Consider the following 22,579-nt stretch of genomic DNA (forward strand, 5'->3'; position numbering starts at 1 on the left):
CTCAGCTCCCAGACTGGGCTTGCAGGAGGGACCAGCAGTGGTATACTTCAATGCTCATTAAGCCCTTGGCCTGGCCCTCACTGGGAACTGGTGCCTCAGAGGGAATTGGCCTTGCCCTGGGTCTTGCAGAGGGCAGTGAGGAGGAGGTACGAGACACAGCACCCATCATGCCACTGGCCATTCTCGCGGCAGTGGCCAAGGCTGTGTGTTGGGGCGTGGGGTGGTACCAACCCCAGAGATCATGGAGGGTTTCCTAGAGAAGTAAACGTGAGCTGGATGCTGGGATAGCACAGGGGAAGGGCTGGGGAGGTTCAGGCGGAGAGAAGAGCCTTTGTGTTCAGAGACCTGGCAGTACCTGGCCTTGTTAGCACATGGAGCACAGGGGAGGAAGCTCCAGGACAGAACTTGAATCTATGGCTTGAGAGAGCCATGCAGACTGCTGGTGAGGGGACCTCTCCTCGGCAGCCTTGCCTCTGACCTGTGCCTGTCTGTCTATTCTAGCTCTGGACAGTCAGGCCAGTTGGGCCTCCGCTGGCAGGAACCATGGCAGAGGCTGGGGATGCTGCGCTGTCGGTGGCCGAGTGGCTGCGGGCATTGCACCTGGAGCAGTACACGGGGCTCTTTGAGCAGCATGGCCTGGTGTGGGCCACTGAGTGCCAAGGTCTCAGCGACGCCCGCCTGATGGACATGGGCATGCTACTCCCTGGCCACCGCCGCCGCATCCTGGCTGGCCTGCTCCGTGCCCATACCCCACCGGCCCCTGCACCCCGCCCCACCCCACGGCCTGTGCCCATGAAGCGCCACATCTTCCGCTCACCACCTGCACCCGCCACTCCACCCGAGCCGCTGCCCACCGCTACAGAGGATGAGGGGCTCCCCACTGCCCCACCCATCCCACCCCGGAGGAGCTGCCTTCCGCCCACCTGCTTCACCACTCCGTCCACAGCTGCCCCAGACCCTGTGCTGCCCCCACTGCCGGCTAAGCGGCATTTAGCAGAGCTGAGTGTTCCACCCGTGCCGCCCCGCACCGGACCCCCCCGCCTGCTGTTGAGGTGAGTGGATGCCACCCAGGGTGGGAGGCACACAAGCAGAGGATCCCAGAGGGTAGATGGAGTTTGTGGCCTTTGGTGCTGGGGTAAGAAAGGCGCTTCGGAATGCCAGGGGAACAGCGTGTGCAAAGCTTGGAGGATGGGAGAGCTGCCCGGTGACTCGGGAGGAGGGGAGAGCTGTCCAGGTGCTCAGCGCAGTGCCTGGGCTGCTGGGCGTGTGCCAGTGAGGCCTCCAGGTTTCTGTCTTGGGTGGCTGGGTGGACAGTCATGCCATCACTGATCCAGAGACCCCAGGACAGAATGAATTTGAGAGGAAGTCGAGTTCAGTGTGGGGCCTGGCAAGTGTGAGATACTGCTGGGCATCAGGGTGCATTTGGACATCAAGAGGCAACATGTGGAGGAAACGGAAAGCTGTGGGGTGGGGTTGGGGGTGAGGGGACTGCCCAGGTCCTGGTGCTGTGCTCTTTCACACCCTTTCTCCTTCTCCCACTGCCAAATGTCACCAAATCCTGGGACACTCTCAGGCCTCATCCGGCATGCCCTCCCTCCTCAGAACTGTTTCCCCTCCGGGGCTTCTGGTACCCTGTGTTTTCTTGAGTTTCCCCTGTCTCCTGTGGATGTTCCATGTTAATCTCCTTCACAGACGCCCTCCCTTCCTGGCATCTGCTGGGGTGCCCGGCTGTCAGGGAGCATCCGCAGACAGGGTAGGTATGTGTTTGGGGTGAGGGAGATTTGGTGGAACACTTGGGCGAAGTCAGGCTAATCTTGGAAGGCTTCTTGGAGGAGGAAGGGTTGTGTGGAGAGAGGTCTCCTGATCCCTGTTTGTTTATTGCTGGGCACTCTGCTGGGCTCTGTGCTTCCATGGTCTCCATGATCCCTGCAGCAGACCTTCTGGGAGATTTGTGTGCTGGCTTCATGCAGGACATGAACGAATCAGAGGGAGAGCAGGGAGGGGGCCCTGGCTGGATTGATACCAAGGACATACTCAGGGGGCCTTATGGGGAGGGTCTGGGAGATTCTTCCCACCCAGGGAGGAGCATTAAGTCAGGGGGCCTTGAAGGCCAAGCTAGTGCTGTGGTGTTTTGAGGGCTGATTGGTGGAAGCACAAAAAGACTACATGCTCTTCCTGGGTTCACACAACTGGTAACAGGTATAGGGTCTCTCCAGGAACCTGGATGGAAGCTCAGATAGAAGTTTCCTGGTGCCCTTGCGCCCTCTAGTGACCATGCTTCTGCATGCAGGAGCGTTTTCTATTCCAACCCCATTAGCTTCGGGGAAAGAGAAAGAGACAGAGAGAGAGAGGGGATAGAGGAGAGAAGAGGATAGAGGAGAGAAAGTCTGTCTGTCTGTCTCTGGGGTTGGAAGTGGGTGAACAAAGGGAAGAAGCAGGGCCCTGGCCAGGTCTGCTCTCAGGCCCTTCCGGTGACTCCCGGACAGGCAGTGGAGGCCTGGATTCCTGCTTGGGAGGCAGGATGCCTGGGTCGGGCCCAGCTAGCTTTGTGACTCTGATGAGGACCTGCTCCTCTGGGCCTGTTTCCCCATCAGGTGCCCTCTGTGGTCCTCCACAGCCTTCTGGGCCCTCCTGGCACTGACATCTGAGTTCAGGAGGCTAGCTGGGTAGGAGGAAGTTCTGTCCACACCCCAGGGCCCCAGGGTACCAGCCCCTACTCTCAGAGCCTGTCTGAACGTAGCCATTTAGGCCACATGAAGAGGACGCCAGGCCCCATGGTCAGGAAGAGGTCTGGCCCCTTGTAGTTCGAGTACCCAAAATCTGTTCTGTGCTAAGAGAATTGGAAGAAAATTATTTCCTGCAATTTGGGACTATTCCTTACAACAGCAGAGTATGGTAGCAGGTAAGCTACCAAGCCTGGCTTCCTGTGTCCTGGGGTCTTTGGCAGTTGGAGTCATGGGCATCTGCAGTCCTCAGCTTTGTACACACTCAACTCAGAGAGTGTACGGTCTTCAAAGCCCTGTGGTAGAAAAAACTCACAGCAGATAGAGCCTCATGTGTGTATACCAGGCCAAGACCGGGTACTGTAGTGATCAGGGTGGGGGCCAACACGGACCCTGACTGGCCACCCTGTCCCCTCTCAGTCCCTTCCTGTGGCCCCCAGCTCCATGGCATGTAGAAGAACACTGCTCCTGCCCACTCCTGCCTTGTGGGAGTCCCACCACAGTGTCTTATGACATGGCCTTCCTACCCCTGCTTGCAACCCCTTGTGATGGGGAACTCACTGTCTCAACCTTAGGGCCTTTCACACAAGGTCATGTGGTGGCTGAGGCCAGTCATCTCCAGGCTCCCCAGTGGAGTTTGGGGGTGGATGCGTGTGCATGTATGTACTCTCAGGGTCTTGAGTCAGTGTGAGGCGTGTCTGGGCCAATCTGGGTGTGCACCCATACGGATGGGTGTGGGTGGTAGTGCAAGCTGTCAGGGTGGTAGAATGTCTGTGCATTTACACAGACAGGTTCTGAGAGTGTGTGCTACTAAGATGTGGAAGCATGTAAGGATTTGTGTAGTTTCAGTGGTGACATGGAGTGGTGTGTATGTGAGTTTATTGGGACCTTCGTGCTCACATTACTGCTGTGGTGGGGACCCCAACAGTGTGTGAGTACATCTGTGGGTGTGCATGTGCTGTTTGAGCAGTACATGGCATTTGTGTTATTTGTGCACTGTCAGGCTTGAGCCAGTGTGTGCACGTGTGTGTACATGTGCTGCCAAGAGGGTGAGCCCATTAGGATGGCAGCTCCACTGGGGCCAGGATCCTAGTCGATTTTGTTTGCTGCAGAATCCCCAACATCTAGAACAGTAGTGGGTGCCTAATAGGCCCTTGGGAAGTATATCGTGTGGGTGAGTCGATGAATGCCAACGTGAGCCTGTGTACTGCCGTGTGCTGAGCTTGGGGTGCATGTGGGTAAACATGCATGTGACTCAGCACCCAGTGAGTGCCCTCAGCACAGCTGGGCCATAGGGCCCTGAGCTCACTGCCCCAGCTCCCTGTCCCCCATCCCACGACCCAACCTATGTCATCCCAGATGTTTTAGGAAGGGAGAGGTCTTCAGAGGAGACAGGTGGGAGGAACGAGGCTGCAATAGGGTTCTAGGCCACAGACCAAGGTTTAGGCAAATCAGAAACAAGCAAGAATGGAGTTTCCTCCTCCCAGCCCTGGCACAGCCCAGGACTCTCAGAACCAGTCTCATCATTCTGCCTGGCCTGGGGGGACTCTACATCACCCCCAGAGTCTGCACCCCCTGCCATTATTATTATCGTCATTATTATTAATAGAGACTAGGTCTCGCTCTGTTGCCCAGGCTGGAGTGCAGTGGTGCCATGATAGCTCACTGTAGCCTTGAACTCCTGGGCTCAAGCAATCCTCCCACCTCAGCCTCCCAAGTAGCTGGGACTACAAGTGTGTGCTACCACACCTGGCTAATTTTTAAATCTTTTGTAAAGCCGAGGTCTCCCTTTGTTGCCCAGGCTGGTCTTGAACTCCTGGGCTCAAGCAATCCTCCTGCCTCAACCTCCCAAAGCACTGGGATTACAGGTGTGAGCCACCGCACTCGGCCCCCTACCATTAATTTAAGCTCGTGATGGGGAACTTGCTGAGGTTTCCAGAGATGCTGAGAAACTTGCCCAGAGTCACCCAGCCCGGCAGAGGGGAAGCCAGTGTCCAGACCCTGCCTCCTGGCTTCAGGTCAGGTCTACTCAGCTCTAAGTGCTGCAGACATGAGCCCTGTGAACTAGCTTCCCTGAGGGTGGCAGAGGGCTCATTTCTGATGTGAGGTTCCAGGGTCATGCTGCAGATCCCCTCCCAGCTTGCTCCAGCCTTTGTGTCCCTCTCTGATACCTGCATGCCTGGAGGCACCTCAGGAAGTGGGAGTGTGTGCCCAGAAGGCAGCTGCCCAGCTGGAGCCACACTGCCAGGCTTCCCTCCTGTGCCCTTGACTGCCCCGCAGTCCAGCCAATCCCTGGTCTTCCTGGAGGCTGATCACTTGTTGCCAGGCCAGAACTTGCGCCCTTCAAAGAGCCTCTTTCCTAGCCTCTCTGTGTCTCCTTATGCGGGTGGAGTGGTGGAGAGGCCACTGCCAGGACTTGTCAGTCAGGACTTCCTGGGCATCCACCCTGTGAGGGCCTGCAAGACCAGTGGACACTGTCGGTTGTCTCATCCCAGCTTGGGTGGGGGTGCAGGCTGGGGGCGGGGAGGAAGTGTCTGCCCCGGGGGATTCTGGGTGACTTTTCGCTTTCTCAGTGTTTTCAGGAAGTGTGTGTGTTGGCCACGGCTATAGGGGGTGGAGGAGACAGAAAGCAGGAAGCCTCTAGGAGACCAGAGCTGGGTACAGACATACACACACACACACACACACACACACACACACACACATAGACAGACACACACACACACACTCTCTCTCTCTCTCTCTCCTTTCTCCTCTCTCTCTCTCTCTCTCTCTTTCTCTGTCCTCTTCCCTCCTGGACAGATCCACAGTTATACACAGAAACACACACGCACGACATAAAACTTGAAGACATAAATCACAGGTGCAAAGCCACACCTGGGCCCCAAAACCTCCAAGAGAACGCAGCCTCAGACCCACCCAGGGACCAGGGGCCAGGCTGTTTGGGAGACCAGCCCAGACGGGACCCAGGCTTACACAGGCAGGTCTACGACATTCTTGGGCATACACAGCCCGCCTGGCCAGAGCTGTGGGAGTCCTCAGCCCTAAGACCCAGCAGGCATCTGAGGGTAAGCGAGGGGCTGCCGTTGCTGTTGTTGCTGTCGGGCAGGTAGGAGGGAGGCCCTGGGAGGGCTGAAGTCCCTGTCTGTCACCTCTGGCCTGGTTTTCTGTGCTTCTCTCCTCCCCTTCTCTTTTTTTCTCTTAGGGTTTTGTCTTCTTTTACTTTCCCCACTTCTTCTCTTTTTCTCCTGCCTTTTCCTTTTCTCCCCTTGTCTCACCCCTCCCTCTCCCCTGGGCTTTCTAGGTCTCCACCTCCCCATATGCCTCTCCTGAGTCCACCAGGAGCCCACGGTGCCTGTTTTCTGGGGTTTTCTCAGACTCTGCCCCACAGAATGCTCCTCTTTGGGGTTCTTGCCCCTTGGGGGCCTGGCGCTGATCGCCTCACTTCTCTGCTCCCAGCTCCCTGCACCCCTCTGGGGGTTCCCTCGGGTAGGCTTAGTTTGGCTTATTTCACTGTCAAGTTCAAGGGTGCTGTGATTCTGAACCTCCCACCCCCAGATCGGGGTGATGGGGAGATGGTGTGCTTCTTAGCCCTCCTCCCCAGGACTGGTGCTGTAATGGGTGCTTATGGAGTGTGGGGGCTGGTCTCCCCTTTCCTCAGTTACCGTAGATTCCTAATGAACTCAACAATCCTGTGCTCGGGTTACTGGGGACATAGACCTCTAACCAAGTCCTATCCACACACCTGGCGCTCTGTAGCCCTGCCCTATGCCCCTGGCTCATGTTTTCCATAGGGCCCAGCAGGTACCTGCACCTGCTCTTTCTGCCAGGCCAGGCCTGGGCTGGACCTAGGAAGGGCTCAGTACTTCTGTGAGCTCCCTGAGGACTAAACTTCCTCCCGCTGCTGCCCTCAGGAGCCAGCACAGGGCCAGGCCTGGGAAGTGCTTAGAGCTGCCATGGGAAGGGGACCTCTGCCACCTCCTGCCCGGACGGCAGGGCTGGCCAGTGGGGAAGCTGAGTGTAGGTCTGGTTGTGGAAGGCCAAACAGGTTGTGTGGGCTTAGAGGAGGGAGCGGTTTGATGGACTTCCTGGAGGAGGAGGCATGTCCTGAGCACAATGGAGTTAATAATCCCGGGTCAATACGTGGAAAAAAAGCCCCCAGCAGAATGCTTGGCACATAGTGAGTGCTTAGCGAGTGGTAGCTGTTGTCCCAGGGAGAAGTGCTGAGAGCTGGGTGAAGGCGCAGTTGTGAGGATGGACTCCAGGTTAACTGGGCGCTGCCGTGTGGAGAGGTTGGGGAGCTACTGACCTCCAGTGATGAGGATGCGAGTAGGGTGGTGGTCATTCAGTACACACTTACTGAAAGTCCCCTCTGTGCTGGGAACTGCTGGTGGCATGGAGAGGACTGGTCCTAGGGGCTCCCGGCTTGTGCAGAAGTTAAGAGAGGCAGACTGTGGACATCCCATTCTAGCAAGTGAGACCCTAGGAAGGGCTGTCTATGCTGGGGGCTTGGCAGAAGTGAGCAGAGCAGAACCAGGAGAGTGCTGGAGGGGATGACCTTTGAGTTCATGATGGAGGAGGAAGGACGAAGCCACAGAGGAAGCAGGAGGCATAGGACTGAGGCCTGGGCCCCTGAGAGTCCAGAGCATGATTGAGGAAGCGGGCAGCCAGGACAGTTTACCCCTGTGGAAAGGGGACATCAGGGTGGGACACAGGTGTCCCCAGATCACTGGACCCGCAGCCCTGATGGTGAGAGTCCAGGGGCTGGGATTGGGCCAGGTCCCCCCAAGACCTGTGTGACATCTTGTGGGGAGGTGGTGACTGTAGGATGGGGTTAGGTCTGGGTCCTCAGTCCTCTGAGGCAGTTCAGTGAAGCACACATTGACTGATACGACCATATTGAGTGATCGGAATTGTGGGGAGCCCCAGGGAGGCCCCATATCAGCCTGAGATGTGAGGGGAGGCCTGCAGTAGTGGGGAGGATGGATGTATGGTTTGGGCTTTTTGTAGGCGGAGTAGGAGTTGGCCAGGCAGGGGAGGGTGTTCCAGGTGGAAGGAACAGGGTGTCAAAGGCCTGTAAGTATGCATTGATAGACTGCAGCTCAGTCAAGGAGGGCTGGAGTGTGAGTATCAGGGTGAGTCCAGGGTCAGCCTGAGATATGCAGACTGCTCCACTCTGTGGCCTTCCTTCTGTCACAGTGAGACCTGGTTCTTTCGGCCAGAGATTGGTGTAGACAGAAAGATAGGAAGGGGTGGGGGTGAAGGAAAAGGAGATGGCATCAGAGGCTGCTAAGGCTATGAAGCTGGTTCCTGGCTCAGCCTGTAGGGCCTGGGTCTCCTTCAAGTTGAAGAGGTTCTGCTGATGCCATGTGCAAGTGGCCCTCCTTTACTGAATTATCAGTAAGCCTGGAGACAGATTAGCGAGGAAACTGAGGCTCAGAAAGGAAGGGACTTACTCAAGGTCCCAAACCAATGAGTGGTTGAGCTGGGTTCAAGCCCAGGTCTGCCTGGCTCCAAAGCCCTGTCTCTGGTTAATTGAGTAATCACATATCTCATCTGACCTGGGACAGGCCCTGTTTATGCCTACTGCCCTGACATATTTATTAATAGTGCCTCTTTTAACTCTTAGAAGTGTTTCTGGTTTATACAATGAACTATGTGGTCATGGGTAAGAGGAGGGTGACCGTGGGCAGGGCTGTGATGTGTTCCCTCTCAGATGGGTCCTGAGACCTGGTGGCCCGTGGGAGGAGGCTGGCCTCAGAGAAGCCTTGGGACCGTGGCATGGCCTTGTTTGTTCAGCTGTGGTGCTGGGCTGCCAGGGTTCAAATCCCAGCTGTGGCATCAAAAACAAATAACCCAACAGCCCTGTGCCTCCGTTTCCTCCTCTGTAAAGTGGAATCATGACAAGCCTTACCTTACAGAGCTCTGTGAGTAGATGAATGAAGAATCCATGCCAAGTGCTCAAAAAATGCGTGGGAACACACACACATAGACACACACAAACACAGTTAATGAATCCAGGTGTTTGTAAGTCCCTGCTGAGTGCTGGAGATACCCCAATGAGGATGGGAGGTCCATGGTCTGCCTCTCGACTTCTGCACAAACTGCACCCTCCTCTTACCCATTCTGCATTCTGCATTCTGCATACCCCCCATGTCCCCTAACCCCCAGGCATGAGGTCTGCTGTGTGTATTTTCTCTGATTCTATAAAATAGATTTAAGCTGAGGGCCCAGGCTGGGGTGAACCAGCCCCTTAGCTGCCTGGGGTGCCTAGTCTCTTGGGAATAGTGGGTAAGCACGTGGGTTCACATGCCCCTTGGGTAGAGGAGAGAAGACTGAAGGAGCAGGGAGCTGCAGTGCAGGGTGAGTGGGGAGCAGCTCTGTGGGAGAATCTTGGAGGTTGCCTAGAGGAGGAGGCTGCCTGAGCTGCATTTTGAGGTGGAGGTGGGCTTCTGTGGGCTTTGGGAGGGAGAGGGCAGAAGAGGATGAAACTGTGTGAAGGCTTGGAGGTGTTGCCATTGAGGACGTGGTCCAGTGGGTGACAAGTCAGTGGGTGACATCCAAGCCAGGCCTCAGCTGGACCTACTCTTAGGGGTGCAAGCAGTAAGAGGCTGGGACTTGGGCTATGGTGGGGGCATTCTCTGGGCCCTGTTCTCGGTAGGGGGTCACTGCCTTTTCCCTGGGGTTTTCCCACATGTTGTGCCTTCCGGAAAGCACTTCTCCTTTCCTGGGCTCCGTCCTGACTCAGCAGTGCCCTGATACCCTGTGGTAAGCAGGCAGTCAGGGAGCAGCCAGGAGACTTCCTGGAGAAGGTGGCTAGAATTTCCCAGATGCTTCTGAGAGGTCCCTTTGTTCCACCTTCATCAGACACGGTCCCTTCCCTGTGGAAGCTCCGCTGGGAGAGGAGTCCTATGCATCGGTTTCCCTCTGCCTTCTTGCCGTGACAGGGCAGTGATGTGTTCCCTCTCAGATGGGTCTTGAGACCTGGCTGCCCATGGGAGGAGGCTGGCCTCAGAGGAGCCCTGGGACCCTGGCATGGCCTCGTTTGCTCAGCTCTGGTTCTGGGCTGCCAGGGTTCAAATCCCAGCTGTGGCATCAAGAACAAATAACCTAGCATCCCTGTGCCTTGGTTTCCTCCTCTGTAAAGTGGAATCATGACGAGCCTTACCTGACAGAGCGCTGTGAGTAGATGAATGAAGAATCCATGTCAAGTGCTGAGAAAATGACTGAGAACATACACACGTAGACACACATACACACAGTTAATGAATCCAGGTGTTTGTAAGTCCCTGCTGCATGCTGGAGATACCCCAATGAGGAAGGAGGGTGTGGAGCTTGCTTCAGGGAACCCGCCTGCTGCCCGAGATGGGTAGACCCCTCGCAGCTGATCAGGACAGTGATGGGAGATGCACTGTGGTGCCAGAGGAAGGGGGCTGATGCTGCCGGACCCCAGGGATGAGGACAAGCAGGTGGGCAGTTTTTATTTATGGCTACCACCTTCCCCTCAGCTCTGGCCCTTAGACCTGGGGGAGCTTTGGGAGCCAGGCTCCCTCCCTCCTGTTTGGCATTGGAGGGATGACACCCATCTCCATCTCCTTGGACTGAGGTCTGACTGGCCCTGGCCTGACAGCTTGGAATTCTGCTCTCTGCCGATCCCAGGCTGGGTTTCCAAGGCCCCTTCCTCTTGGGCTCTGGGAGGTAGCAGTGATGGTTTGATCTGCCCGTCAAGAAGTCTCTAAGGGAGGCCAGGCACGGTGGCTCAAGCCTGTAATCCCAGCACTTTGGGAGGCCGAGACGGGCAGATCACGAGGTCAGGAGATTGAGACCATCCTGGCTAACATGGTGAAACCCCGGCTTCACTAAAAAAGAACACAAAAAAACTAGCCGGGTGAGGTGGCAGGCCTCTGTAGTCTCCAGGCTGAGGCAGGAGAATGGTGTGTAAACCCAGGAGGTGAGCTTGCAGAGCTGAGATCCGCCACTGCACTCCAGTGCGTGTACCAGAGCTGCAGACCCCGCCTCAAAAAAAAAAAGTGCCCCTGGGAATCAGCAGGACCAGCTGGGGCCAGCACCCCAGGTCATGCTCTTGGGCCTTCAGGCACTCCCCTCAGTCACCTGGTCATCATTCACCCCTTCTGTTGCCTTCCCTTCCACCTGCCATCTACCTGCCTGCCCTGTCCACCCACTCCACCTCAAGATGCTCTTGCTACTGACCAAGCGGGCATTAAGTCAGAGCGCCCGCCCCAAGGGACTCAGGTCATGTAGGAGAGACAGCCTGGTGCAGTGTCCACCGGGGCCCCCAGGTCCAGCTTCGTGAGAGACATTCCACCAAGACTCTCAGAGAGGCCCACCCTTGGCCCCGTGATACCCAGAGAGAGGCCCGTTGGATGGGGAGCAGCTTGCTGCCAGGACAGAGGCAGGCCTTTGTCTGCCATGGGGTCTTTGAAGCAATCCGAGCCATAGCCCACGAAGCTGTCCAGGAGCCATTCTCTGTGACCCTCCAAGTGACAGCTCAGGAGTGAAGGACTGGGTCTCACAGCGGATAGTGACTCACAGGGAGCCAGCCTGGCTTTGAAAGCTCTTGCCTAAGGGGCCGGTAGTCTTCTAACATCCACACAGGTGTGGCTTCAACTCCCTATGTGGGATGTGCCCAGTTTGCAAGTCACCACACTGAGCGAACCAAAGCTCCGGTTTCTCTACCAAGTATAGAATCTGCTTATAGTTTCTCTCCATCCGGACACTGTTCCTGTGCAGGCCGTGCTGCCAAAGGCAGTGGTTGCCTGGTAACATGGCTGACACGCCACTGTTTGCAGGTTTCTCGGGGAACAGAGCTAGAAACCTAGTCAAAGGCCAGCTCTTCACACAGAAGAGGAAAGGGATTGATTAACTTTTATCTATACCTGGAGAAGAGACAAGTTTAGTAGAAGGTGATGTGGAAGCAGCCAAGTGTCCTAAGAAGCTCATAAACTTTGGAGTCAGGGTTCATATCTTGGCACAAAGGAGATACTTTGAAAAATGTCATTTAGAATAATTTGTATGAAGGTCTTTTTTTTTTTTCTTTGGAGACAGAATCTCGCTCTGTGCCCCAGGCTGGAGTGCAGTGGCGCCATCTCGGCTCACCGCAAGCTCCATCTCCCGGGTTCACGCCATTCTCCTGCCTCAACCTCCTGAGTAGCTGGGACTACAGGCGCCTGCCACTGTGTCCGGCTAATTTTTTGTATTTTCAGTAGAGACAGGGTTTCACCATGTTAGCCAGGATGGTCTTGATCTCCTGACCTCGTGATCCACCCACCTCGGCCTCCCAAAGTGCTGGGATTACAGGCATGAGCCACTGCACCCAGCCATTTGTATGAAGGTCTTAATGGACAGCAGCATAAAGGAGGGTCAAGGAAGACTTTCAGAGAAGGGAAATGTGGTTTTAGAGTTAAAGGATTGCTTTGGGAAGCTGAGGTGGGAGGATTGCTTGATGCCAGGAGTTCAAAACCAGCCTGGGCAACATAACAAGACCCAGTCTCTACAAAAAATTTAAAAATTAGCCAGGCATGGTAGCGCACACCCTGAGACCCACCTACTTGGGAGGCTGAAGTCAGAGGATCACTTGAGTTCGGGAGTTTGAGGCTGCAGTGAGCTGTGATTGTGCCATTGCACTCCAGTCTGCCACAGAGTAAGACCCAGTCTCTTAAAAAAAAAAAAAGTTAAAAAATGAATGGATGTTCCCAGGCAGAGAACAGGGAGAAGGGTGTTATTGGTGGAGGCAACAGCGGGAGGAAAGGCCTGGCATCATGACCACATCCCAGGCAGACCCTGTCACTTCCTCCCAGCCCCTCCTTGCTTTCATGGTAGCCCCACACCGTCAGCCATTGCCAGGAACACTGGGGCAACAGACAAGGCCAAAAATAACCCAGGGGGAAGTTGCCCGTCCACCCTGATTCTCCTCCTTGGCCCCTGCAGGACAGTGGCAGAGACAGCTGGTGGGGCCAGGCCTCCAGGGCTCAGGCACCTTGTTTCAGCCTATGGTCCCTGCACATCCTGTGTGCTGGCACATGACACATCCTGTCTTGGTTAATCCTTCTAGCACCCTGCCAGGTCAGTAATATAGCCCCCGTTTTACAGAAGAGGAAACTGAGGCTCAGAGGGGCTAGGTGCTCAGCCCAGGACACACAAGAACTAAGAAACTAAGGCCGGATTCAAATTCATGTCCTTGATGCCAAAGCCCTTCAGAAGACAGTCTGCCAGGAGCAATGTGATCTGTACTGAGACAGATGGGAACACTGTGTGGCTGTGAGAGCCCAGGAGGCCCTGAACCTGGCCTTGGAGAATCAGGGGAGGGTTCCTTGGGGAGTGGTAGCAGAGGTGAGGTGCTGGTGTTGTGGGAGATGGGTCTGGTGGGATCAGGTGAGTTTCAGGAGTCTGAGGGCACCAGGAGGTAGTAAATATCCAAATCTGGGCAAGAGCAAGGTGATCTCGAGACAAGAGACCCACAATTCAGGGCCTTAGGAATTGGTTTCTGAGGCTCTAGTCTGTGCCTTGGGCTTTGCAGCTCATTTCAATCCTGTTCCTTCTCTTTGCTGTCAATGCCTTCTTATCCTTAAAAGCTCAGGTCAAGCATCACCTTCTCCACGAAGCCTTCCCTGACTCCCCATTCTGATCTTTATCCCTCCTTCAATGTGGAGACCCAGTGGATACATGTGACTAAAAGCTAGAGCATTGGGGATAGGTGACCACCTCATTCAGGTCAAAGAGGGTGCCTGCTTCCTTTAGGCTTCGGGGAACCAGGAACTCATCTTCTGGGAGATGAGTTGAGGAGGGCTGTGTGCAGGAGGGCTCCTGTCTGCGTGAGTTTGTGTAGTGCCTGAGTTTTGCTGCAGTTCGGGTGAGCTGGGGGCTCAGTATGTTTCAGTCTTGGCTCTGTTGCTTAGTGATGCCCAACTTTTGTTCTGTTCCCAGCCTGCCCACCAAGGAGGAGGAGTCACTGCTGCCATTGTCATCCCTTCCCCAGCCAGAGCCTGAGGATCCCCTGTCCGCCCTCCCCCAGGGGCCTCCCCAGCCCCCCTCTCCACCTCCCTGCCCGCCGGAGATACCTCCAAAGCCAGTACGCCTGTTCCCGGAGTTCGGTGAGTGCTGCAGCAGGGGATGTGGCTCTGGGTGGATGGCCTGGGATCCCTGGGATCAGGCCTCTGGAGGGTATGCAAGGATCACACTCCTTTCTGTGCAACCCTGCCACCAGCCCATTCTGTGGCCCTGGGCAGGTCACAGCCTCCCTGAGCGCTATTCTCTTCATCCTCACAATGGAGACAGTGCCCACCTGTCTGGCCTCCTGACTGTTAAGTGTGGGGCCATGGCCAGCTTTGCCAGTTACCCATGGTCTGATTTTCCATGGTGTTGGGTGGTTTGCTTTTCCTGGGGTTGGCGACATTTCTTGATTCATATTGCCTTTGACAGTCCTTACCCCAATCCCCAGGCTCACCACTGGCTCAGACCTCCCTGTGGTGTCACAGCCTCTCCTCTGCCACCCTTTAGTGCTGTCCTGAGGCCTGAGGGTATAAATCACACTTCCTATCCCCTGTGCCTTTTTTTGAAAGCCAGGGAGAAGTGGGGGTGGGGGTCTTGGCATGGGGGAGGCTTTGTAAAGCCCAGTGTGGTGCCCCAGGAGAGGAGGCCAGGCCCCTTGCCCTGAGTCCCCCCAACCCCTCTCTCACCAGATGACTCTGACTACGATGAGGTCCCAGAGGAGGGGCCAGGGGCCCCAGACAGAGTGATGACCAAGAAGGTAGGGCCAGGCATGGGACTGTCTGCCTGTCAGTGTGTTGGGGGGTTACCCAGCTGCCTGTCAGATCCTGGGGACCACCATACAGAGAGTGGGCAGCCATTTCTTGGGAGGCTTCCCCTTTCCCCACCTCACTTGCCATACAGGGGTCAGGAGTCACGTGTAGCCATAGTGCCTTGGGCCAGGGGTCGGGGCCCAGGCCCTGGCTGCATGTGTGTGGGCATGTGGCCTCCCCCTACCCTCTGTGTTAGGAGCTCGTGTCTTATCCCAGAGTGTCTGTCTCTCTTTCACTTCTTGCGTTCCCGTGTCTGTCTGTCTTGCCTCCCTAGCCTGCAGTCCTTTTCTCTGTCCCTTTATCTTTCTGTTTTTGTCTGTGTCCTAGGTCGGTGTCTGCCACTGGCTCTCCTGTCCCTGTGTGGTCTCTGCTGGCAGGGGGAGGGGAGTGTGAGGAAACAGAACTAAAAGTGCTGGGCTGTGCGGGTTGGGGCTGTGTGGACAGAGTGGGTGTGGCAGCCCCGGGTGGGTGTGATCTGTGGTTTGAAGGAAAGGATGACGCTGAGTGGGTCTCGGGGGCAGGAGGAGCCCCCACTGAGCCGAGTCCCACGGGCCGTGCGTGTGGCCAGTCTGCTGAGTGAGGGAGAGGAACTGTCTGGGGATGACCAAGAGGATGAGGATGAGGATGACCACGCCTATGAGGGCGTCCCCAAGTGAGTGTCTAGCCACCCTCCTTCCTACTGCTCAGCCCAACCCCAGCCCGCCCCCTCTTCGCCTCCTCAGCCCAGCCCCCCATCCCCTCATCTCTCGCTAGTGGCGGATGGCACACCAGCAGCCTGAGCTTGTCCTTGCCCAGCACAATTGCTGCGCCACACCCCATGGACGGGCCGCCTGGGGGCTCCACCCCCGTCACACCAGTCATCAAGGCTGGCTGGCTGGACAAGAACCCACCGCAGGGGTGAGTGAGGCCTCTTGGGTCCTGCCGTGCTCTGCATGGGGGAGCGGGGGGCAGTGTCCAGGACCCCAGGACGCTGGTATCACAGATCTGAAAGCCAGAAGGGCCTGAGATGATTTGCACAGGTCTCCCTCCAGGCAGACTGCGACCACCGATGATGCCCTCCAGACCCATTTTATTGCCCTGAAAATTGGGAGATCGCTGGGCATGGTGGCTCACACCTGTAATCTCAGCACTTGAGATGCTGAGGTGGGAGGTTTGCTTGAGGCCAGGAGTTTGAGACCACTCTAGGCAACATAGCGAGACCTTGTCTTTACAAATAAATTTTAAAATTAGCCAGGTGCGGTGGCTTATGCCTGTAGTTCTAGCTACCTGGGAGACTGAGGTGGGAGAAGCACTTGAGCCCAGGCATCTGAGGCTGTAGTGAGCTAGGCCTGTACTACTGCCTTCCAGCCTGTGTGGCAGAGTGAGACCCTGTCTCAAAATAAATAAATAAATAAAATAAAATAAAATAAAAGAGATGTGCTACTTTGAGTCTGACTTCAGTCACTTTTGCTGTAAAATCCATCTTCTTGCCAATGGCCATTTGGGATCCTTCCTCCCTAGAACCTGGCTGATCCTCACTCTGAGTGTGGCTTCTGAGGGCTGGAGTAGTCCTGGAACGTGTCCTCCCACCCCCAGTCATTTGCCTGTTGTCCCTCTCCCTCTCCAGATCTTACATCTATCAGAAACGATGGGTGAGACTGGATGCTGATCACCTGCGATACTTTGACAGTAACAAGGTGAGGCCTGCCTCAGTCCTGACACGACCCTGCTGTAGCCTAGACTGGCCCCAACACTGGAACGAGGTGGCATCCCTCCCCAGAGGAGTCCTCGCCAGAGCTCTAAGTCTGACCCCTTAACCCATGTCCTCCTGGCCCTCTGCTGCAGTCAGGGTCAGCACAGGGTCTTGTCTCTGACCAGCTGCAGGAGACAGGGCTGCAGCCTTCATTTCGGCTGAGGCTGGGGGAGTCAGTGAGGTGCTGGGTCCCATAATACAGCTCCTGTCTCTCCCCCAGGACGCTTACTCTAAGCGCTTTATCTCTGTGGCCTGCATCTCCCGCGTGGCTGCCATCGGGGACCAGAAGTTTGAAGTGATTACAAACAACCGGACCTTTGCCTTCCGGGCAGAGAGTGATGGTGGGGAGTGTGGAGTGTTTTGTGTGTGTGTGTGTGTGTGTGTGTGTAAGTGGGTAGAGAAGACTGGAAGTTTGGGCAGAGGAGGGGGAAGAGAAGCATGGCGCATCTGTCCTCTCACATCACATCCAGGGAGGTGTGGTCCCTTTGTGAGGTGGGTGGAGGAAGGGGGCACCCTCTGTGACCAGCTCTGTGCTTGACATGGTCACTGACTCTTCAGAACCACACAATCAGCGGGAGCAGGCTTGGAGGGGTGAGGTCACTTACCCAGCATCAGTGGCAAAGCTGGGATTGAGCCTGAGCTCGTTCAAGTCAGAGAAGTCAAGCAAAATGATAGGGGGGCAATCTGGGTGGGCTTTCTAGAGGAGATGTTGCCTGAGGAGCCTAGGGCCAGGAGACCCCTGAGGGGCTCCCTGCCAGGCCGACCTTGGGCTTACTCCTCCACCCTTCTCCTGTAGTGGAGCGGAAGGAGTGGATGCAGGCCCTGCAGCAGGCCATGGCTGAGCAGCGTGCCCGGGCCCGGCTCTCTAGCGCTTATCTGCTGGGAGTTCCAGGCTCAGAGCAACCTGACCGCGCTGGCAGCCTGGAGCTTCGTGGCTTCAAGAATAAGCTGTATGTGGCCGTGGTCGGGGACAAAGTGCAGCTCTACAAGAATCTAGAGGTGCTAAGGGGTCACAGAACCTCTCCCCTGCCCATGCCCGCCTACCCTGCCCCCAGGCTCACCTAGGACCTTAGCTCTGCCTTTTCTGTTCCCTGTTTTCCTGCACTGAGCCCAGCCCTTTGCCTGGATGTGTCCTCGCTTTCCCCAGTTCTGACCACTTCCCCCAAGCTCTGAGCATCACCCTCCAGTCCCTGCCCTGGCCCCTGCGCCCCCGCACCTCTGCTCATTGCTGTGTGGGCCCTGAACCTGCAGCCCCTTGCCCCGCCCAGCTTCCCGTGTCCCCCGCTGTCTCCCTCCTGGGCACCCCCCCAGTCCCTGAGTTGCACTACCTTCCCTTCCTCTCCCCGTCCCAAGCCTCATGCCCTGCCCCTAAAGCCTTGCCCTCATCCCGTCCCACCCGCCCTCCAGGAGTACCACCTAGGCATTGGCATCACCTTCATCGACATGAGCGTGGGCAACGTGAAGGAAGTGGACCGGCGCAGCTTCGACCTCACTACGCCCTACCGCATCTTCAGGTGACCCTCCATCCTCTTGGCTCACCGGCATCCTCACTCCTTCCTAATGTTTTCCTTTTGCTCAACGTGGGAGGCTGCCCCTTCCTGTGGGATTGGTTCCCTCACCCTGCTCCGCCCTGCCCCACCTGTGGAGCCCCTCTCCCGTCACTTGCTAACTCACTCTGATCTCCCTTCCTCCTAAGAGGTCTCACTCTCCCCTATGCCGCTTGGCCACTGCTGTCCTCCCCTGCCCGCCATGCTGCTCAGGGGTTGCCCATGCTGGCCTCCTGCACCCACTGCCCCTACACCTGCACCACCCCTGGAGAGTGCTCTTGTCTCTCATGAGGCTGCTCCTCGGTCATTGTCTCTGGGCCACCAAGGCTCTGCTGTCTTGGTTTCCTCTAACCTTAGCTGTCCCTTGGTGTCTTTCTCTGTCCTCTGCCCTCTCCCTGGGCAGCTTTGCCCACTCCCAGGCCTTCAGCCGCTACCTCTGATGTATTGAACTATGCCCGGGTTTGAATCCTGGGTCCATCACTGACTAGCTGTGTGACCTGGGAAATCACTTGGCCTCTGTGTGCCTCAGTTTCCTGGGGAAGTGTTTGTAATACTGGTAGTAACTGGTCAATAAACACTAGCATCACCCCCAACCCTCCCACTTCTCTGCTCTTAGCCCAGGTGTCTATCTCCAGCGGGATCTTTCTGCTGAGCTCTGTCCTGCATGTCTGACGGCTGTAGTCACCTCCCGCTTTCAGCTCCCTGTTCTTCCCAGGGGCCTGTCTCTCCAACCAAGAGGGAAGGACTCATGCCTTTCCTTTTTTTTTCTTTTTGAGACAGAGTTTTGCTCTGTCTCCCAGGCTGGAGTGCAGTGGCACAATCTCGGCTCACTGCCACCTCTGCCTCCAGGTTCAAGTGATTCTCCTGCTTCGGCCTCCCCAAGTAGCCGCGATTACAGGTGCACATCACCACGCTAATTTTTGTATTTTTAGTAGAGATCGGGTTTTGCCATGTTGGTCAAGCTGGTCTGGAACTCCTGACCTCAGGTGATCCACCCACCTCGGGCTCCCAAAGCGCTGGGATTACAGGGGTGAGCCACTGCACCTGGCCCGTGCCTTTCCTTTTTATCCCATCTGGTCCCATCCCTCTGCTGTCACCCTTCTGGCCCGGGCCTGGTGGACCCTTGGCCCCAGCGCCTGCCTCCTCACTCTTAGGCCACCCGTGCCTGTCAGCCTCTTTACTCCAACTGCTTTGACTGCTGGGGGGCCTTATTTTTGAGAGATAAGTTTTTATTTGCTCGTTTCTTGTATTTGAAGTTCTCTTTGATGACATCCTTGGCCTGAGATTCTTTGCCATAGACCTTAACTACCACACAGCTACAGCCCCACCTGACGGGCGTTCTCTGATTGTCAGTCTGAGAGGCCTGCCCATTCCCGGGTTTCTTGTTGTCATCAACCCTAAAGAGGTAGACTTGGTGTTCTACACAAAGGGCCTCCTCCAGCTCGCATGCGTGGCTCATTGCATTTGGGCGCAAGCACAGGAAGGTGAGCTTGGCGTCTTGGCTCCACCTTTGGCAGCTTTGCAAATTGCACGTGCTAGGTTGTGGAGGAGGAGGTCTCCAGGACCTCCATAAGATGGCATTAACGGCCATCACACCTCCAGCAGCGATGCCTTCCTTGGTTGTGGCAATGGGTTATGGGTGGAGTAGACTCATGGTCACATGTGTGACTCGGTGGTGGCAGGGAAAGAGCCAGAAGGGTCTTTTTAAAACTATATTTTTTCAGGGACAGTCATCATTTATTGTTCAACCAGGGCCTCCCACCCTGAAGAGCAGGGCATGCTATGGCAGCCACAGGTGTCTGGGTATGCTGGGCCAATGGAGTGCTTTGTGGGGTGAGGCCATGGAGCATGTCACAGTTGGGGCTGGGATAGGAATGAGGATGGGGATGGTGGAGGAGTCTTTTAAAGACATCTCTGTACCTTCCCCTCCTTTCCACTTAAACCCTCTGTGGATTCTCCATCGTCCTCAGGGTGCACTTTGACTTCCTCTGCCTGATGCAGGCCTGTCCTGTCCGTCTTCCAGCCTCTTCTCTGCCAGTCTGCCCTCCTGTCTCCTGGAATGCCCCCTGTGCCATCCTGCCCCTTTGCACACGCTGTTCCCTCTGTCTAGACTGCCCTTTCACCTCTTCACCTGGCTCAGCCCTTCTGATCTGTCAAACCTTAGCTCAGGCATCATTTTCTTCCCAGCAGCCTTCATTCCGCAGGCTGGGCAGAGCCCCCCACTGGGCTTCCCTGCCCCCATACGCTGTTGGGTTCCTGGTGTCCTTGCCTTTGTCCACACCTACTTTCCCTACCAGAATGGGATGCCTCACTCTTTTGCCTAAGCGCTCCCAACACCTTGTCCCCCACTTCATTCTGTGCCTCTTCGTGCTGCTCCCAAATCCCTCTGAGTCTATCCCCACCAACCTCCCCACCCCTGTGTCCCCAGCTTCTCTGCTGACTCAGAGCTAGAGAAGGAGCAGTGGCTGGAGGCCATGCAGGGAGCTGTCGCCGAGGCCCTGTCTACCTCAGAGGTGGCCGAGCGCGTCTGGGCTGCAGCCCCCAACAGGTTCTGTGCTGACTGCGGGGCTCCCCAGCCTGAGTGGGCCTCCATCAACCTTTGTGTCGTCATCTGCAAGCGCTGTGCAGGTATGTGTGCTGGGGTTGGGGCACCAGGCAGAGGTGTGGCGGGGTTGGCCATTTGGGATGCCAGGTGTCCTATCTGGAGGAGGGCCTGGAGTGGAGACAGCAGTCAGAGAGCTGCTATTGATGAGGCTTCTCCTGCACACCAGGCCTTTCCCCTGTGATTAGCCTTGAGTCCTTACATTGCCAGGCGGGGGTTCAACTTCTCCCATCACAGGTGGGGACTCGGAGGCACAGGGAGAGGAAATGGCTTATTCAGGGTCACCTGGCAAGTAAGTGAGCCCAGATTTGAGCCCAGGCTTGTTGGGGTCCGGTGTTCCTCTCATTACAGAAGAATAGGGGAGGCCGGGCAAGAGGAATTGGCAGGAACCCGGCAGGGCTTTGCATGCAGAGGGAGGAGCTGGTGTTTTGTCTGGAGGGCAACGGGAGGCAGGGACGTGGTCAGATTTGTGGGTCAGACTCTGGTGGTGGGTGGAAACTGAGTTAGAGGGGCAAGTCTAGAGACCAGTGAGGAGACTGCCATAGGATCCAGGAGAGGGAGGAGGAGGAAGCCTGGCCTGGGGAAGCTGTGAGCATTTGAGGGCTATTGAGGATCTATGGTGGAAAACTCTCAATGACTGGATGAGGAAGATGAAATGCAAGATGGTCAAGCCCAGGGTTCATTCATCTGCTCAATCAAGGCCACTCAATCTGGCCACTGTGTGCCAGATGCTGGGGATTCTGTCCTCCTGGGAGCTGACATAGCTCAGGTGGTGGCTGTGGGCTGCTGGAGGTGGGGATCCAGGTGGAGGAGCAAGTCTTGGAAAGTGTGCTGGGGAGGCCCTCTGTGAGGAGGTGACATGCCCACTGAGATCTGAATGGCAAGAAGGAGTGGCCATGAGGACATGGGCGATGACAGTCTGGGTAGAAAGATGATGGAGGGGAAGCAGGAAAGGAGTTGTGATCTAATTCTGGGAGCCACTGGAGGGTGAAAGCAGGGATTAGAAGTCAGGGATTTGCATTTTAAAGAGATCACCTCTGGCAGGGCTGTGTTAAGAGTGGCCTGCAAGAGGCCAAGCATGGTTCCAGGGAGCCAGTTGCAGGGGGCTGGTACAGGAGCCCAGGCGAGGATTACAGGGCTCAGTCCTGCCCTGTGGGGAGCAAGAGAGCATGGCTGGATTCCAGAGCTGCCAGCAGGCCTACCCCCTGGCGCCTGCCTGTGGCCTGTCATCCCTGCCTGTCCCAGTGGACACTGGGGGTGGGTAAGTGATTCCATGAAGGGGAGGGCACAGGTGATTCTGGGTCTGGCCCTGTGTCTACAGGGGAGCACCGTGGCCTGGGCGCTGGCGTCTCCAAGGTGCGGAGCCTGAAGATGGACAGGAAGGTGTGGACAGAAACACTTATCGAGGTGGGGATGCCCCTGCTTGCCACTGATACTTGGACTCTGCCCCATTCAACAGCTGTCTGGGTCTCCCAGCCCCCTCCCTATCTCAGTGACCACAGCACCTTGGAGCTAGAAGAGATCCTTAATGATAATCTAGTGGGTGGGAATTTCGGAAAAGCAATTTTTGGCAAAGTCAGCAAACTGGCCAGTGAGCTAAGAATGTTTTTATAGTTTTAAAGCGTTATATTAAAAAAAAAAAAAAAAGGAAGAAAATGCAGCAGAGACTGTATGTGTTCTGTAAAACCTAAAATATTTACTGTTTGGCCCTTTAGAGAAAGTATTTGCTAACTCCTGATCTTATTTCACTTTCATCCATTGAATAGATGGGTAAACTGAGGTCCTGGGCAGGGCTGTAATCTGTCTGAGATTACCCTGTAAATGCACATTGACCACCACCCCTGCCTCTTTCCATCTCACTTCTGGCTGACCCAGGGCCTTCTCCCCTACCTTGCATACCCTCTCAGAGGCCCTTAGCCTTCATTTCATCTGAACTCACGTGCACCAGTGGGTATATGTATGTATGCTGCGTGTGCACACACGTGTACATTTATGCCTCTGTACTGGAAACTCCCAGGTACCCATATGTGGTAGATACAGGGAAGAACCTGCAATGGGAGGCTAGGCCCAGGCTGCAGACTCCAGAGCACTTGGAGTGTCACATCCCTTTCTCACCTCCCCACAGTGTGTTTGGCACATAAGTGCTAAGGACTTTG

The 22,579-nt window shown here is 56.0% G+C and overlaps 1 protein-coding gene across 18 annotated transcripts in view; it reads left to right on the top strand.

Moving 5' to 3' along the window:
- The window catches only part of ARAP1 (ArfGAP with RhoGAP domain, ankyrin repeat and PH domain 1), a 69,002-nt gene that overhangs the window by 25,838 nt on the left and 20,585 nt on the right, over positions 1-22,579 (top strand). For 8 of the 18 annotated variants that reach the window (XM_021926251.2, XM_021926253.2, XM_021926252.2 and 5 more), the window contains 11 exons: positions 502-1,052; positions 13,668-13,834; positions 14,423-14,490; positions 15,031-15,194; positions 15,296-15,439; positions 16,149-16,218; positions 16,495-16,615; positions 17,071-17,273; positions 17,682-17,788; positions 20,250-20,449; positions 21,745-21,830. In XM_021926251.2, coding sequence (XP_021781943.1) covers positions 544-1,052; positions 13,668-13,834; positions 14,423-14,490; positions 15,031-15,194; positions 15,296-15,439; positions 16,149-16,218; positions 16,495-16,615; positions 17,071-17,273; positions 17,682-17,788; positions 20,250-20,449; positions 21,745-21,830 — 1,839 coding nt within the window. In that variant the 5' untranslated portion in view covers positions 502-543. Of the gene's footprint in view, positions 1-501; positions 1,053-5,279; positions 5,792-13,667; positions 13,835-14,422; positions 14,491-15,030; positions 15,195-15,295; positions 15,440-16,148; positions 16,219-16,494; positions 16,616-17,070; positions 17,274-17,681; positions 17,789-20,249; positions 20,450-21,744; positions 21,831-22,579 lie in introns of those variants that run through there. The other 10 variants (XM_003910374.5, XM_031653199.1, XM_031653206.1 and 7 more) reach the window with 7 other exon arrangements.

Source organism: Papio anubis, chromosome 12 (genome assembly GCF_008728515.1).
Source record: "Papio anubis isolate 15944 chromosome 12, Panubis1.0, whole genome shotgun sequence".
NCBI classification, from domain to species: domain Eukaryota; kingdom Metazoa; phylum Chordata; class Mammalia; order Primates; family Cercopithecidae; genus Papio; species Papio anubis.